This window comes from Monosiga brevicollis, genomic scaffold (genome assembly GCF_000002865.3).
Source record: "Monosiga brevicollis MX1 MONBRscaffold_42 genomic scaffold, whole genome shotgun sequence".
NCBI classification, from domain to species: Eukaryota; class Choanoflagellata; order Craspedida; family Salpingoecidae; genus Monosiga; species Monosiga brevicollis.
The window spans coordinates 165,422-181,953 of record NW_001865079.1 but is presented as its reverse complement, the minus strand read 5'-3'; the positions used below and the strand labels follow the sequence as shown (position 1 = coordinate 181,953).

General features: G+C 55.4%; 4 protein-coding genes across 4 annotated transcripts; 2 read left to right on the top strand and 2 right to left on the bottom strand.

Moving 5' to 3' along the window:
* Nucleotides 1-995: 995 nt before the first annotated feature.
* MONBRDRAFT_30051 (uncharacterized protein) lies at nucleotides 996-2,084 on the top strand (the record flags this gene model as incomplete). Its single annotated transcript, XM_001750513.1, has 3 exons — nucleotides 996-1,490; nucleotides 1,622-1,817; nucleotides 1,963-2,084. 3 exons carry the CDS (start codon nucleotides 996-998, stop codon nucleotides 2,082-2,084), a joined length of 813 nt encoding a protein of 270 aa, XP_001750565.1.
* Nucleotides 2,085-4,024: 1,940 nt separating this feature from the next.
* Nucleotides 4,025-11,266, top strand: MONBRDRAFT_30050 (uncharacterized protein; the record flags this gene model as incomplete). The annotated part of the gene is made up of 18 exons (XM_001750512.1): nucleotides 4,025-4,165; nucleotides 4,472-4,534; nucleotides 4,665-4,880; nucleotides 4,971-5,042; nucleotides 5,577-5,614; nucleotides 5,725-5,797; nucleotides 5,899-6,288; nucleotides 6,419-6,934; nucleotides 7,035-7,130; nucleotides 7,218-7,286; nucleotides 7,406-7,484; nucleotides 7,583-7,671; nucleotides 8,029-8,220; nucleotides 8,323-8,574; nucleotides 8,673-8,720; nucleotides 8,875-10,719; nucleotides 10,842-10,929; nucleotides 11,001-11,266. The coding sequence occupies 18 exons, from the start codon at nucleotides 4,025-4,027 to the stop codon at nucleotides 11,264-11,266; spliced, it is 4,533 nt and encodes a 1,510-aa protein (XP_001750564.1).
* Nucleotides 11,267-11,899: 633 nt separating this feature from the next.
* MONBRDRAFT_34614 (uncharacterized protein) lies at nucleotides 11,900-14,082 on the bottom strand (the record flags this gene model as incomplete). Its single annotated transcript, XM_001750487.1, has 1 exon — nucleotides 11,900-14,082. One exon carries the CDS (start codon nucleotides 14,080-14,082, stop codon nucleotides 12,085-12,087), a length of 1,998 nt encoding a protein of 665 aa, XP_001750539.1. The 3' UTR covers nucleotides 11,900-12,084.
* A 1,017-nt stretch (nucleotides 14,083-15,099) lies between these two features.
* Nucleotides 15,100-15,850, bottom strand: MONBRDRAFT_30048 (uncharacterized protein; the record flags this gene model as incomplete). Its single annotated transcript, XM_001750486.1, has 4 exons — nucleotides 15,100-15,279; nucleotides 15,416-15,575; nucleotides 15,693-15,718; nucleotides 15,803-15,850. 4 exons carry the CDS (start codon nucleotides 15,848-15,850, stop codon nucleotides 15,100-15,102), a joined length of 414 nt encoding a protein of 137 aa, XP_001750538.1.
* Nucleotides 15,851-16,532: the final 682 nt, after the last annotated feature.

Genomic DNA, 16,532 nt, shown 5'->3' with positions numbered 1-16,532 from the left:
GGAGGAGGAGGATAATCAAATGGTGTCGCTTTCATCTGGCTTGTGTCAAAGCAGCGCGGCGCACGCGGACGCACGCGCACGCACGCAGCCAGTGTCTGTGCGTGCCCGCCCGCGCCCTGCCAGTTGCCCCACTAAAACGCGATCTTCATACCTTGAAGCAGCAACAATCCGAACCGTTTCACACCAACCAAGCACACTATGGCTCACTCAACCCAACAGAGCAACTGATCTCACCCCACCCAAGACTCTGCAGCGTCCACCACACTCACCCCAGTGGCGCTGCCGTATCAACGCCAACGCCGCAAAAAAAAAAAAAAAAAGAGAGTTTCAAATGCCGCGACACACACACACACATCGAAATAGCATTCAACCCTCTCTCTCTCTCTTCGCAGGAGCTTACTGTGGAGTGCTGCACTACTGACGACGTGTATGCTGTAGCTGTTGTTCTGTTCTATTTGCTTCTTTTTGCTGACAATTTCCTTGCATTTGGTAGTGGTCTGTCTCGTTTCTCTCTCTCTTCCCTCTTCTCTCTCTCTCTCTTCGCTCTGGGTTTTGCACTTGATCTCTGAAATCGTTGTATCTTTCCCTTAAAATTGGCGTCTTCAAACGCTCGCTTGTGCTCTGTTCTCTGCTTTCGATCGGAGGCTGGGCTTTACTCTCCAATTTTTAGGTGTATTTTGGGGTAATTTCGAGTTGATTTCCGGATAATTAATTTTAGGGCAGCGCGATGGTACTTTAGACACTGAACCCTCGTGGACTTGTGTTGTACGGCCACGATTCCCACAAGACCGATCGAGCCCGCAGTGGCCCGCCTCCAACCCCGTACAGCATCCCGTCGTGTTATACAACTCTGACAGACATTTAGGTTGATGTATCATGATTGCAGTCCACACACATCGAGAGAGAGAGAGAGCGTGTGTGTGTTTGGAGTCTTTCGGGTCTTTCGCGCATTTTTGTTGTATCCAAACACAACACGGCCGCCGGGAAGCGGCAGGATGGCAGCTGTACTGGAGGTGGAGCTCAAGTTTCGCGCAGCGGCTCAGGTGCTGGCACGCGTCAAGGCGTTGGCGTTACACGCGTCGCAGCCGCGGTTGTTCGTGGACCGGTATTTTGATGTGCCGGACGAGTACACGTTATCACGCAGCGACCATTGGCTCCGCCAGCGCTGGTCACTGGGCGAGTCTGCATCCTGGGAGCTCAAGTCACCACCCAGTCGTCTGCCTACGCCAACCGAGGGTACAGCCAGCGCTGTCGACTGCTATGAGGAGCGCACCGGCCTCGCGGCTCTTCAGAAAGCCGCTCGCTTGCTCGGGGTACCCGCCCCCGAGGCACCCACCGCTGCTCCAGCCTCAGTGTGGCCCTATGGTCTCCTTCTGACCGAGCGCACCCGCTTCACCCTACCGCCGCCCCAGCGCGAGGCCACGGACGGCAACTCCGCCCTTCCCGTCACCGAGTTTGGCGTTGACATAGATCGCGTGTGGTTCTGCCAGGTCAGACGTTGCCCCAACTTGCCATTCCCGACCCTGACCTATCACCCCCAACAGCCGAGCCACTTTCCCATGCCACCAGTGTTTGTCTTGATTTTACGCATTGCTTTACGCCTATGTGACGCCGTCTCCAGGACCAGCAAGTTGCTTGGTCGGATTCGGATCTGCTTGAACTCACCCAGAGCGCCGCGCCCGACTACGCCGTGGGCGAGGTGGAGATTATGCTGCCAGGAGATGGCGGTGTCGTGTCCGAACAAGCTTTGCTGGCGTCTGCCGAGGCAAAGCAGCTGCTTCGAGCTTTTGTGGCCGAGCAACTCGAAGGCGATCCTGGTACGCGTTTGCAACCATCGCCAGAGCCCGCAAACCACCAAGACCCGCATCCCCGTCATGGCCATGGTCCACGCTCGTGCTCCTCGTCTTCCACTCACTGCTCTCGCACTCTGGTCGTGTCCCTACTTGTACCCGCCGCCGGCAGACGAAGGGGTGCCCGGTAAAGTGCTTGAATATCTGCGGCGATACCAACCCGATCATCTGCGCGTGCTCGTGAGCTGTGGTCTCATTGGGCAAAAGCTCGGCGCAGACCCTACCTCTGCCTGATTGCGACTTTCCATATACCCGTGTCGAAAGCCCGCTGCGCGGGACAGCCACGACCAATGATACCCACGGCCAGTAAGAGCCACTGCTGCCTCTTCTCTTAATTCACCCGGCCCTGCAATCTCTGCTCTTGATTAATATCGCACACTCAGAAATACCACAAGCCACCAAATTCGTACGCACGTCAATTCAACATGCACGCGCTTGCCGCATCTCAAGCGATACGCAACCAGCAAACTGGGAAGAGGTCAACCACTGACATTAAACAGCTCAACACATCCTAATTCGGCCGTGTCGTGCATTATTAGCTCAGGATAGATTTGAGCATTTTCAAACAAAACGACCTCGTGAAATTGCCCAAGCGGCGTCGCAATCACCGAATAGACATGAAAGGCGCATCGCATCAGTCGGGTCTAAAGTCGACCACAGACACTCTCTAGCACGGAAAAAATCGCCGAGCCTGTTCAACGTACCGCTCGTTGTTGGGTGCATGTCAGGGCCCCGGACGGAGGGAATGGAAGGACACGGGCAGCTGCACCAAGGTCGGCGGGCGGCGTCTCGGGAGCGATTTTCAGCGCGGTGGGTGAGGCAGGGCACGCTGCCAGCATGGGTTGGGGTGTGAGAAGAACTGGCGGCAACTCAAACTGCTTTGTGAGAGTATGCAGCTCTTTGGGCCCAGGGTGTCGGTTGTTGAGTTCAATTGCTTCAAGCGGTTGTTCAACGCGTCAGGCGCTTGCGATGCTTAGTCAGGTACGCTTCGGGCCTGGGCGGCAGTCCATGGCAGGAATCTTTGGTGGAACTTCATTGACGGTCTGCTGAATGTCGACAACCGCCGTTGCAAGATAGGGGGTTCATTCGGCGGCACATCAGCCATAGTACAGCGACTTTCTTGACTCCACAGCGCTCTCCGCTCCAGCGCCGTTTAAAATACCCATAGCATCGGGACGCAGCCATCATAGTACAGCGACTCCAGTGCTTCCAGTGCCGTTTAAAGTATACCCACCTTAGCCATCACGACTTTGCCATCATAGTACAGCGACTCCAGTGCTTCCAGTGCCGTTTAAAATATACCCATAGCATCGTGACTCAGCCATCATAGCACAGCAACTCCAGTGCTTCCAGTGCCGTTTCAAACATTCCCATAGCCATCGTGACTCAGTCAGCGAGACAGCATTCAAGTTTTTTTTTCTTACATCCGGATGTATTTCAAGTGTGTGTGTGTGTGTGTGTGTGTGTGTGTGTGTGTGTGTGTATGCGTTTGCAACATGAAGCACTTTGAGTGTGTGTATATGATTTATACCGTGTGTGTGTGGTAAAAAGTCGTGTTTTCCTCCACTATAGGCATCGCGTACGTATAGCATAATGGGCAGTCGTGTGTGTGAGCGACTGAATGCTGGCCAACAATGTCTCGCTGGCGTGCGTAGAAACGGCAGTGGCAGTGTGAGCCAGCGGCGACGCGGGGGAGCGGGGAAAGAAGAGGGCAGATGCGTGTGGTACAGGGGTGTGTGGGGTGTGTGTGGCGATGAGGTCGTGAGGATTGGGCTGCGGCTTGAGGGATAATGGTGTCGCTGCGCCAAAGGGGCTCGAGTCTGGAGGTCACCAGGGGCTCCAAGACGACGGGGGGCCACTTTTGGTAGCCGGCGAGACCTTTATGCACTGCTGTGCTCACTGTTTCTGGTGCCTGGAATGATTCTCGTAGATCTAGTCTTGCTTCTTGGCAGCACGTTGACCGCGCCCTCTGCTTGTGTCGGCAGTCCCAAGCGTCATGCGCTGTTGAGCGGTCGAGCGTTGCCCACGAGCAACTTGATCCTACCAAGACCAGAACCACACGTTTGCCTGGTCTGACTGGCTCCAAGCGGCCACGAGCGAGCGAGCAGGCGTAAGCAGAGGACTTTAAGCCTGACTGCCCTGGGCCTGGCCACTGCGCATCGCTCCTCGCCATCATGGCCTCCTACATCAAAACGGCCTTGGCCAAGAGGCTAGCCCTGTATTTCAAGGACATGACACCCGACCGCTTCTCTCTCTCCTTCTTCAAAGGCGAGGCTGAGCTGAGCGGGCTCGAGCTTCGTGATAACTTTCTTCAGGTTGGTCAACGCCCTTTTCGGTGCCTGCTCGCCCAAGGCCGCGCCAGCACGGGCCGAGCTCTACAGCGGCACTCCAGAGCCATTTCTGCTTCTCTGATCGGGGCATCACGCTTAGGAGGGGCTTGGTGCGCCACCTTGGCTCCATCTGGAACGAGGTACTTGTTCCACTGTGACATGCAAGCTTTCCATCACTCGACTCAAATCTGTACCCGTACGACTCGACGTGGACCAGATTGAGGTACGTTCGCAAAAAAAGAATATCGATCAGACTGCTCGAGCCACCTTTCATTGGCGCATGTCTTGCAGGTCGTCATCCGTCTCTTGACACCCGACGAGGTTCAAGCTAAGGAACAGCTCGCAGCCTCCAAGGTAAAATTGGTTCCTTTTTCAACTCTTGACATGCTCCCGCCTGGTATCAGAACCCCTTCTCTCTTGCCCACACCCCACGCGCACACTTGAATGCATTGCCGCTTGTTTTTTCTGGCCTGCGTTTGGTTAGACCCAGGACGGTAAGGGAAACCAAGCCGGTCAAGGCGCCACATCCGCCACCCCGGCCAGCACCAAACGCGAGCGCTATGGCACTGGCGACATCATTGGCGATGGCATCGTCTTGCACATTGGCACGCTGGCCATCCGGCTCGTCGCCCCAGAATTCGACACCACGCTCGACGTCAGCCACCTGTGGCTTCAAAATACCAATCATCAGTGGGAGGTGGTAGGTGGTTCTTGGGCTCATCAACCAGCACGCTCTGATGGCAGCTTCTTTTGAATGTTTCACGAATGGTGCATGGGCCTATTCGCCTAGGTGGATGACCTCAAATCAGCCATTCAAATTCATCAGCGGCATGGCTTTGCCTCCCTCTTCAAAATGCTATCGGTTCGTCGGTCCAGAAAGCCGGACGCAGTTCACAAACCAAGCTTTCATCGCGGGGGCGCCTGTCTGCCCAGAGTTGTTGAGTTCACCCAGGCCTTTGTCTTATGCAGTTGTCCTCTCTGGAACTCAGCCTGCGCGGTACCTCTGATCGACTTTCCAAGGCATGAGCACGCCTCGAAAACAACCCGTACCTCAGTGGGCACCAGCCCTGGTGTCTGTGCTTCTCTAACTTTGCGGCCCACGGAATGTGCCATCTCCTTGTTCTGGCCAAAACTGCCCTGTGCGCTCGGTTGAGTATAGAAAGCGCGAGACGACGTGCTTCACCTCAAAATGTCAGAGCCCGTTTTGCAAATTCATCGACGTCGAGACCTGGCCGACAACACGTATGCATTTCTGCCCTTTGCCTTGCCCTTCTCTGCATCGCCGAGTCTGATGGCCCGACTAGGCTCAGCTGGCAGTGTTTTTCTCATGTTTTTTTTGCGGCCACGCCAACCTCGTGCAGCGTCAACCTGGGGAGCCAACTACAATTCATTATAGATGTCCTACAACTCGAGGTCTCGGCTGAGCACCTACAGGTATGGGGTTCAAAAAGAAGCGTGGCGATGATGGTGGTCCTCCTGTCACCCCGGCGGCGCTGTGCTGAGCGTCAACGATGGCCGTATTCTCTCAACACATCCCGACGTAGATTATCCAAGTTGTTCAATCTTCCCTGGCAAATCTCATCCGAGCCCATCGTCGTGCTCAAGGGAGCCCTGTACGTTTATTGCTGGTCCCAAAAAAGGGCCTGAAAGGGTTCTGAAGCTAGTGTTTCTTGGCCTGGCTGTTGGTCTCTCATTCCTTCGTGCTTTTGATGCAATAGCCGTTATCCATTCCCGATGATGGTCTGCGGGAGCGCAGCGACAGCGACTTGTCTCAATTTTCCTTCGCCTCTTCACTCAACACAAGCCTTGGCACTGATTCGGAAGACGAGGGTGGGGAGCAAGGGCCAGTCTTGCACAACGGACCTGCTCCTGCCACAAAGGCCACCCCGCAAAAGGGGCCAGCGGCCAAAGTCGAGGCGATGGCAAATCGACCTCCCGAGTCACCCAAGGCTCCGTTAACACCGGATCGCAATGCCAATCGTCGCCTCATCCCCATGATCTACGTGCGCTGCGACCATTTGTTCTTGTCACTCTTGGAAGATGGCCACATTGGCACGCGCCGCCCTCAGCTGGCCACCTGGAGCTTTCGTCGACTTGTGTTCAAACAGGTATGTCAATGCGCTCGCCAATGCGCAGCAACTCTTTCAACCTTTTTTAAGTTTTAGTTTATTCACCAACGATTCTAATATCCTTGTGGCTGATGTACGCGGGGCAAATTGTTTGCTTCTTGGCTGTCAGGAGACACAAAAGCCATGGGTTCCCAATCCCGATCGCTCCGCGATGCGCAACCAATTTTACCAGCAATTTGAACAGGACAAGGAGTCATGGTTGCTTCAAGTCGCCAGCGCTCTCTCACTCGAAGACTGCCTACCAGGTCGCGTTATGCATGATGTCATGACGTTCTCCGTCGCTAGCATGACTTTGATGGCCAATGCAGCCCCAGTGAGCGCGGATGCAGGTCCCAATGCAGCACGTCAAATGGCCGTCATTTTGCAGATTGATCGAGAGCAATACGACGCGGATGACAACATGCGGATGCTCATGTTCGAGCATACCCAACTCTACCTCAGCCCGCGAGCCCGTTACGAGCTACACCGCGCTACCACTCGTATCGAGTCCGATATCGAGCTCCCAACTGTACCAGGCTTCTCACAGCTGACACGGCAGCAAGCCCACCGGTTGGCTGCGGAGCTCCACGATATTCAGCTTGCTCTGCCGCCCCCCACCCTCTTTGGTCGAGTACACCCTTTCAAGGTTGGTGGGGTCGACGTAGCCACGTGCGCGGCTAAATCAATCAGCCGATGAATATTGAATCTCTCATGGCCTTGCCTTGTTAATGCCCCGTGTCTGTCAGGTCTCGTTACATGTGGCGGCTGTGCTTCAAGTGTCGCGGTTTTTGGAGCACTCGCGACTTGCCCAACCAGGACGCCTTCGCTCAGCTCAAGCCAAGGTGCGAGTGTCAACGCAGAATGCCAGCTCTGCCCTTTTGCACTCATACGCTGCTCCTCACCCATGATTCATAAATGTGTTGCCATAGCGCTTTGCTGACCGCATTTTCCAATCAACAAGTTCAGCAGAGCTGACCAACATTGGCAAAGCGATGCAGGTTTGTTCGAGCATCTTGCTGGCCCTCCGCGCAAGGCTCCTCGTTAGGTCTTACTCAGCCCTTTTCCATTGCCCACACGCGCGTTGAATGCAAACCACCTGCTCGGTCGCGATTGGCAGGAGCAAGTTGATGTCTTGCAAGTGGCGGAGCGCACAACGCTGCTCAACCTATATCGCGAGCGGCTAGATTCCTTGGAAGGTGCGTTCGTTCTTATCGAGCATAGGAACCAGCATGCTACCCACAGCCATTTGACACAGCTCAACAATGGCCTACCTGGCCTTTGGCCGCCATCATAGATGAGGAAGAGGGCTCAGCACTGCTCTGGATCGCTGGTTTTGAGGAAATGTTTGAGGAGAGCGAAGAAGACGCCCCGCCCCCTCCAAAGGTTTGCAACTTGCGTCAAGAGTCGGGTTCGTTGCCATATTGTGTATCTCAGGCAGCCTTCATTTTGTGTTCCTCTCTGGTAAACAGGAACACTTTACCCGTTTCTGCATTGAGGTTCTCCTTCCACGTGTGATCATCCCAGAAGCGCCTCAGCCGTCGCCCTTTTACATGCGGCGCCGCAGCATCGTGGCTATGCTGTCCAAGGCCACCATTACAAACACACCTCGATGCATTTCCGTCAGTGAAGGCCTCGGTCGCCCTGTCAGAAGCGTCCACAGACTTCAATGGGTCGTGGGTCTTCACTGTCTCGCACGCCCGCGCCACCGCCGCTCATCTCCCGGTTGCCTGCGTTTTGTAGGGTGGCCCAACTTTGCCCACGCTGAAGCCATTCTATGACAGTCCATTATTCCAGTCAAAGTGTCGGGCCCCACCCTTTGAAGCTGAAGACCCTGATGTTCAATTGGTACCGCCTGTGAATGAAATCAGTGTTCGCGATCCATCCAACAAGCATCCAGATGTTGAGGGCCTCATATCCATCTCCGTTGATCAAGTAAGCCACCACCATTTTGTGGTGCTTCGACATCGTCTTTCGAATTTTCGGCGCCTATTTACACGACTCAACCCCAACCGTGTTGCTGGCACTGTACCGTAGGTGTGGGTCGATTCCACCACTCCTCTGGGTCGCGCGCCACTGCTGGAGCCGGCACCACTCTGTGTACTTATCTACACGCCGCCACCAGCGGATGAAACGGGGGACACTGCCTCAACTGAGAGCAGTGGCACTGGGGCACCACACGACCAGCGCTCCGCTCCCTCCAAAAAAGAAAGCAACATTATTTTGCCAAACAGTTACACGATGGTCATGGCCACTGAGCCGTGGCACTTCCAGCTGCGCGACATGGACGTATGTAATCCCGTGGATGAGCAGTCAGTTGTCAAAGGTTATGTGAGCGTCAATTTGTCCTCCAACTTCTGACGATGTTTTCGCGCTCATTGTTATAGATATTGCTTTTGACGCGTTTTTCAGAGTCGCTCCAGCGAACCCTTTTGGTAAGCCGGAGCAAATATGGTTGTGGTTGTGGTTGTGGTTGTGGTTGTTGCGACTGTGTCTACGAGTCGTCGTCAGCTCTCTTTATTTTATTTACGGCACCCTTCTCCCCTCGCTTTCACTCTGCCGTGCCTGGGTTTGTGGTGCCGCGCGCAGCTTCTGGATACGGGCGCGCCTGCGGTGGGGACCGACGTGCTTTTGGTTCACGTGCCCAAGCTTCAAGTACGTATGCTCAATGAAGAGCAACAAGGCACAGAACCTGATGCAACGGAGGATACAGAGCACGAGCGGGCCTGTACGTTGATTGGCGATGTGGACATTGATCGTGTGGAGCTGGCGATGGTCTCCTGGGATCGGACTAGCATCACTGTTGCCGCAGCCGATTCCATTTCTACGCACTTTGCCAGATTACCGGAGATGCCCAAAGACTTGGACATGAGTGACGCACGTACATTCTTGGAGTCTGCTCGTCACGAGGCCGTTGCCGGGCGACCCGTCATCATGTACCACTGCCGCGATGAGCGTCCCTCGCCACACCAGAGTCGTGCTTTCTTTGAAGCCATTGATCAGCGTCGGCAACGGCGCAAGGAAGTACAGCAATGGCGCATTGACATGGATCATCAACACTTTCATACTCTCACCGCGCGCTCGTTTCAGCGCCTGGGTGAGGCTGCCCTTTTGGGCGAGCCTGGACCGCCCGAACCGAGTGACGGCCGCAATGCGTTTGCTGCCGACTCGGCTCCGCCTAATGCCAACGGCGAGGGGGCTGACGAGGATGCCTTTATGACGCCTCTAACCACCCCACGTCTTGCACCCGCAGCCGGTGCCAAGTCCATGCCTGGCGCGGAGCCTGATGCCGACACGATTGATGCGCCCAGTCCGTCCGAATCAGCTTCATCCTCTGGAGCTGCCAGCCCCAACACTCGGCGACGAGGCTTGTTCCGACGCTCAAAAGACCATTCCAAAAACTCTAGCAGCCCCAACAGCAAGGCCAAGAGTATGTCACCTGTCAAGGGTTCACCATTGCTTCGTCGGCGATCCAAGTTTGGCTTTGGGTCACGGCGCTCAGCAGAGGCGTCCCCGGAATTATCTCGCAAGGGCGCCAACGATAGTCGAGTCCACAACAGCCGATCTCAACCCAACCTGACGGCCTTGCGAATTGCCCCCCCACGACCCCCCCCACCAGGCTCTCAAGAGCCAACGCATGAGCAAGTTGTGCAGATGTTGAGCGAAGCCGAGGTCAAGGCCACTGTTCATGATTGGCATGCCCGTGAGGCAGACACACGCGGCCAGACCGGCAACCCGCCCAGCGCGTCTGTTTTTCAGCTTCCAGCAGCCGACCACCCGGCCTCAGCGACACGCCATGGCGATGCAGCGCCAAAAGCTCTCGTGGGCGCCAACGTTCCCACCTCATCCATCTCCTCAGACGGACACGAGGTTCAAGTTCAGCTTGAGGCCCAGGCCGAGCAAGCACGGCCTTTATCCACGCCTACCACGCCTACCAACCCCGAGCCCTTGGCTCCTGCAGACAAGGCGGGCATTCGGTTCAATGGTCCCACGGCCACCACGTTGTCTGATGCCACGAGCTCTGGTGCACAGGAGGAAGGGTCTGTGGATCTTGACCAGGCAGTTGTGAACACCAGTTTGAATGCGAGCATCGGCACAAGCACGAGTGCAAGCATGAGTGTCAGCACCGGCCTTCCTGATACGGAGGAGGAAGGCGATAGCGTGAGCGACCTGAGTGCAAGCACCCATCGTGGGACACAGGTTGACTTGACTCGACGCTTGGCACCTGCAACGCAAGAGCATTTGCGCAGCGAATTTGCTCGCCAGCAGTTTCCAGGCGGTGCCTTCCCGCCCTTACCGCCCATCGAGTTGCCCAAGTCGGTTCTGGTCGTGCAGGGCTTGGACGCATGGATCAGCACATATCACCTCTCACGACTCGGACGTTTTGGTGATGATTACATCGAACCGATGCCCATGGCTCCATTACGGATTGAGGTACGCTTTCATTCCTCTTGCTGGCGTCAGCCTGCCATCTCGCAAGACTCATCGATCCATCCTTTTCTGCTGCGGCCGTTTGGGGTTTATTTTGACTCTTTCTCTCGTACCGGCCAATGCAGGTTCGTCGCTCCACGATGGCCTACTTTGATCATAATGCCTTGCAAGACGTCTCCTTTTTCGACACGGACATGTGGGCAGCTGCCATTGGTGAGTGTGAGGTGGCATAAATGCCTGGCTCAGCAAGATGACTTTCTTCTCATTGTGCGTGATCTTCTTAGCTGCGGGCACGACCTTGGCTCGAGTTGAGGCCCTAGCCATGGATTTGGTAACCCGGCCCGATAGCTCGCTCGACGTGATTATGGTGCCAGTGTCAGCAGAGCCACCGGCCTACGAGGCTCGGTTGCACCGCCTCGAGGCGGCGGCTGATCAAGAGCAAAGCCGTCACAAGGCCGAGCAGCAGCACGTGGCTGATGAGAACGAGCAGTTGAAAGAGGTGTGTTTGCAAGACGCCTGCATGGTAACAGCCATCCTTGTGTACGCGTGAATGCGGCGCGCGCTCACGGCCAATTTTCTGGTTTGAACCTTTGTTCCACAGCAAATCAAATTCTTAAAAGCGGCGCTTGAGGACACTGTGAGCATGCGGGCAACAATGCAGCAAGCGATGCAAGAGATGGTGAGTCCTGCAACTTTTGCTTGGTACACCATCGAATGAGGAAAGCAGTCGATGAAGCAACGTTCTCATCAATGTTATCATGCTGGTGCGTTTCTGGGGGCAGAGCATGGAGCTGGTCAATGCTAAGCAACAGCGGGCCGAGCTGCAAGAGGAACTTCGACAGCTCAAGAAGTGATCGGCAGGACAGCGCTGTGCGCAGCTTCAATCGATCATTCCTTCCCGCCTCTCTTGAAATGGACAGACTGACTTTGTCTGCTTTGCACGTTTATGCGACGACTACACAAACTGAGCTTTGGGAAGCTAACAGTTTGCTTGAAATAGAAACAAGCGGTCAAAGCTATCTCGAGCATGATTGCATCGCAGACCGGTCAGAGTGTTTGTGAATTGTAGTTCCGTAAAGTAAGTACAAGAGAGAATAAGATGAACAACCACAAAAACAATGAGAGAGCAGTGAGCGAGGGAGAAAGAGAGAGAGAAAAAGAGAGGGAAAGGAAAAGGCGAGAGAGGGAGCATGAACAAAATAGTAAGTCAACAAGCCTAAAAGACGGGACTTCCCAAAAGCCAGCCTAATAGGGCTGGGTGAGCATGGGTTTGGTAAGACATCCCACTCAAAGACCGCACACTTGATGAAGAGCGCTGTGCACCGCACATACGGTCTTTTGAGCTGGGATCATCAAGATTACACTACACTAAGGAGCAGCTGCGGTGTCGTCCGGCGACACATCTTCTGCAGTTGGTGCGGGAGGTGCGGGAGGCGCAGGTGGTGCAGGAGGTGCAGGTGGTGCAGGAGGTGCAGGTGGTGCGGGAGACAGTGCCCCATCCTCTGGGCTATCCGGAGTCTCATTGGCTGTGTCCTCAGCTTCTTGATTGGTGCTGACAAGTTCGGCTTCGGCTGCCAAGTCTGATGTTTCACCAGATCCATCATCCTGCTCAGCTTCTTGATTGGTGCTGACAAGTTCGGCTTCGGCTGCCAAGTCTGATGTTTTACCAGATCCATCATCCTGCTGAGACTGACTCAGATCCTGAGCAGACGGGTCGTGAGGCTCTGCCACGATCGAGGCCGAGGCCGAAGCCTGTTGCTGCTCCTCCTCTCCTGGCTCTCCTGGCTCTTCTGGCGTTGTCGTCGCGTCTGAAGCTGACGCCGGCACTGCGGCCAATGTCACCTCTTGCTCTTGGGCACTCTCTTCTTGCTGCACATCCGAAGCCGGCTCTGTCTGCTGATGCTCATCATCGCGCACGTCGTCGTGCAGCGGTTGAATTTCTGCCGGTTGTTCCTGCAGCTCTGGCGCTGCCTCTGAGGGTGCATCGGGCAGTTCCTGGGCATCGGCGTAGAGATCATCGCTATTGGCCTCGACCGGCGGGGCATAAAAGTCCGTTGCTTGCGCGGATACCGCATCCTGCGGCGCGGCATAGGCAGCGTTCTCTGGAGGAGGCAGCGGCACATCCATGGCAGTGGGGTCCATGGGGCCAGGGACGTCGAGTGCAGTTTCTTGCAAGGACTCGTTGTCAGCAGGGGCGGTGTCAAGGGCAGGTTCTGGTTCGCCGATGTCGTCAAGCTCCATAACCTGGAGGTTGGCTGGTTCGGAGTTGACACTGGAGAGCAAGTCCAGCTCCGTGGGGGCGCCCATTGCGCTGTTATCGAGGGGCTGGTTGATTCCGTTGGTTTGACCGAGCTCAAGATCAGATTCAGGACTGGTGGCGCCAACCTCGGCTGCAGAAGTGGGTTGGCTCTTTCCCTTCTGTTCCTTCTTGCTACGACGGGCCACAGCGGCAGGGCGCTCCTTGAGGTGTGGCACAAGAAAGGCGGGCCAACCCAATCGGACACACAGCACGTAGGTCGTGAAAATCATGGCGATAACCACAAAAATCCATGTGAGGCTGCTAAAGTCGGAGAGCAAGTTGACAAAGGCAGCGAGGGCCGATTGGTATTGGGCTTGGAGGGTGTTGTCCTCAAAGCAGTGATACGGCTGCTCATCCAGCTTATCGCCGATGGTGATGACAACCAGGTTACAAAACATGTCAGAAAGGATGGCAGCCGAGTCGAGAACGAGAATGATCCAGGTGTAGCGGGTAAAAGGTAGCTCACACAACTCGCAGAGAAAGTACAGGACTTCGAGCATGGTGGTGGCTACGACGGCAACGAGGCCGAACCACATCCAGGACATGTAGGTGCCGTCCAAGTCATCCATGCCAGGAGCAAAATGACAGCAATTGCGCTCATAGGAACCCTGGCGATGGTCGGCACATTCGTCGCTGCGGCGCCACACGGGGTCATTGATGATGCTACAGCCAGCGTAGCTGGTGTTGCGGACCATGCTGGTGATGTGGTCACAGCAAAAGGTGGCGTTGGCCGGGCAGAAGCTCACCGAGCCGTTGTCGTACAGATCCTGAAGGGCATAGTATTCCTGATCAGCAAGATTAAGGCCGGTGCGAAGGTCCCGAATACTGACAACGGCAAAGGCGATGAGGAAAAGCTCGATGGGAATGAGGAGCCAAAAGACGTAGCCCTGCTCCTCCCGGGTGGTGACGGTGACCTGGCGGCGGACAACTTTGATGCACAGGATGAAGAGCACAAAGAAGCAGAGAAAGGAGATGACCAGGGTGAACGCAATGGCGACGGTCAAATCGCCGGCGTCCACTGCTGTGGATCCATCAAAGATGGTCAGGGGCGAAGTTGTTGACGCCATGCCCGATGATCAGCCGTGGATGGCCAGCGCGTGCGCAGGCGCTTCTCGAGGCTCTGTGCTGCCCCGTGGGCAGACGGACGGCAAAAGTTTGGTGTTTGGACGGAGTTGCCAGCAGAGAATCCCACTCAATAACATTCCCAAGAAGATCCCACATGCATAAACGCTTGGATCAAGAGCAACCGGTGTTGCTCAGTCAACCCTTCTCCCTCCGGACTCGGGCCCGAGGCGCTGCCGTTTGTTCGGGCAATGGTCGACCAGCAGCAAAAAAAGTGGGCGGAAGCGGTTACCACATGTTTTTATATTTTACAGGATATCGGACTCCTCTCGGAAATATATTGGAATCGGGCAAATGAGAGAGAGGGGTGTGCTGGGGGACAGGGAGGTGGGGCAAAGGGCATCGGGCGGGACGGAAGACATTCTCAGAGCCGCTGTTTGTTCCCTTGTTCTTCTTTTCTTCTTCTTTGGTTTCCTTTTGCTCAATTTGAGACGTGAACAAAGAGTGGTCATTTCATCAATTGCAATGGGATCACGGCCGCAGTTGGTCCTCACGTCGATGCAAGGCCTCTGTCATCGTTGAGGCTCCGTGTTGCACCGACGTTCGCCCCAGGCGAGTCGGAAACGGCATGTGCCCTGCAAACGAGAAAAAGAATGGCAGAGCGTTGGTCTTTGGGACCGGAAGAGGTAGTGGATGGCAGCAAATGGGTGGAAAACGGCATGTGTGGCCGTCCATGCAGTGTGCTCCTGTCGTGCATGAAACAGGTCTGGCACTTGGGCACGAGACTCGATCCGGCTACTAGTGGTAGATGGCACGCTATCAGAGTCAGAGGAACTCTGGCCAGGCATGTCAAATGGCACAGGGCGGTTTATTGCGCGCGGCGGATCAAGAGGTAGTGCTGCGTGTCAAGATCCAATCCAGGTTTGTTCAGCGTTGAGGTATCACCCTTGAGTCGCATCAAAAGCCCACCAAAGGAAATGTAGATGGCCCTGATTGCGAGTTGAAGAGCGTGAGAAGGCAATTCAGCGGCATTGTGCCTGCAAGGCGAGGAAACAAGGGGCGAGGCAGGGAGGGAGCATGCAGATCGATACTGAGGCGGAAGACTCCACGTACAGCTGCTGGCCGTTGTCCGTGTCCTCAATGCGATAAATGGTGCCGTGCATGACATAGTCAAAGTTGTCAGCTCGGCTGGCGTTGCGGTTCTGGCGTTGAGCACACAAAAGAACCAAGATTGCAGACGTGAGGGCCAAGTCAACACAACAGAACACAATGGGGTCGAAAGGGGGAGGGGGGACGAGGAATTCAACAGATCGGGCTTTGAATGTGTGTTGCTCGGACCTGGTTGTAGTAGCCATCGTCGGGCTCATCGTCCATGCTCAGGGTAGAGGCGAGGCAGAGAGTAAAGCGGTCGTTCAGGTCGACGGGGTATAGCTGAGTGTTGAGGTCCAGGATCAGCTCAATGTTGAAGCTCATACCCTCGCAGATGACGCGGGAGACGCTGGTGATGATGGGCAAAAAGTTGGTAAGATTACGGGGATTGTGCAGAGTACCGGTTTGGGCGTATGTCGGGGCGGGAGCACCCGCAGACATGATGCCAGCTCGGTCAAAAGCTTACCGGTCGAAGCGCTTGCCATGGGGATCCTGCATCGCAAAAGGTCGGAGACAGGTGCATTTGCGGTGAGAGTTTTGTCGGAGGAAGCAAAAAGGCACGGGGGGCACGCGTACCTTATCGCGGACGGTAAAGACGTCCTCGAACAAGACGGTGGAAGCCATGGCGTCGGGCTGTGCTGGGGGAAAATCGGGGTAGGGGGGGTTTGGCCTGGTGGTCGATGAAGCAGCGGCATCACATAGTGAGGGTGATGAAGCAAACATTCAAACATTTTGACCCCCCCCTTCCAATTGGAGCACAAAAAGACAGACAGAGAGACAGAGGGACAGCATCAAGAGCAGACAAGGCAGCGGACAAGCGAGAGGGACATGCAGGAGCCATTGACTCGAGCACGAGGGCACCGCCGCCGCCGCCGCCGCCGCCGATGGCTTTGACCCAGACACGCGGGCTGGCACCCGACGAGGGCCGCCATTACCAACCGTAGATAAAACTGACAGTTGGTAACAGAACAAATGTCTGACATCCATGTGGGTGTGACGACTTTGAGCGGGTTGGTCTCTAGCACCCACGGCCTGTTAAGAAGTTGGACAAAAACTTGTGGGATTTCGATATTCGAATAAGCAGGTGGACAAAAACCAGCCCATGCCGATACGCACCCTTATGAATAATATCCAAACCCTTACAAGGACAGTTCGTACATCCATCCTTGTGGGTGATGGGAGATGAGTGTGTCAATTATTTTCCTCCTTTGCTGGTGAGAGGTGACTCCGAGACCAAAACCCTGTGTGGAGAGAGAGAGAGAGAGAGAGAGAGAGAGAGGAGATGAAAAGAGAGAGAGAGAGAGAG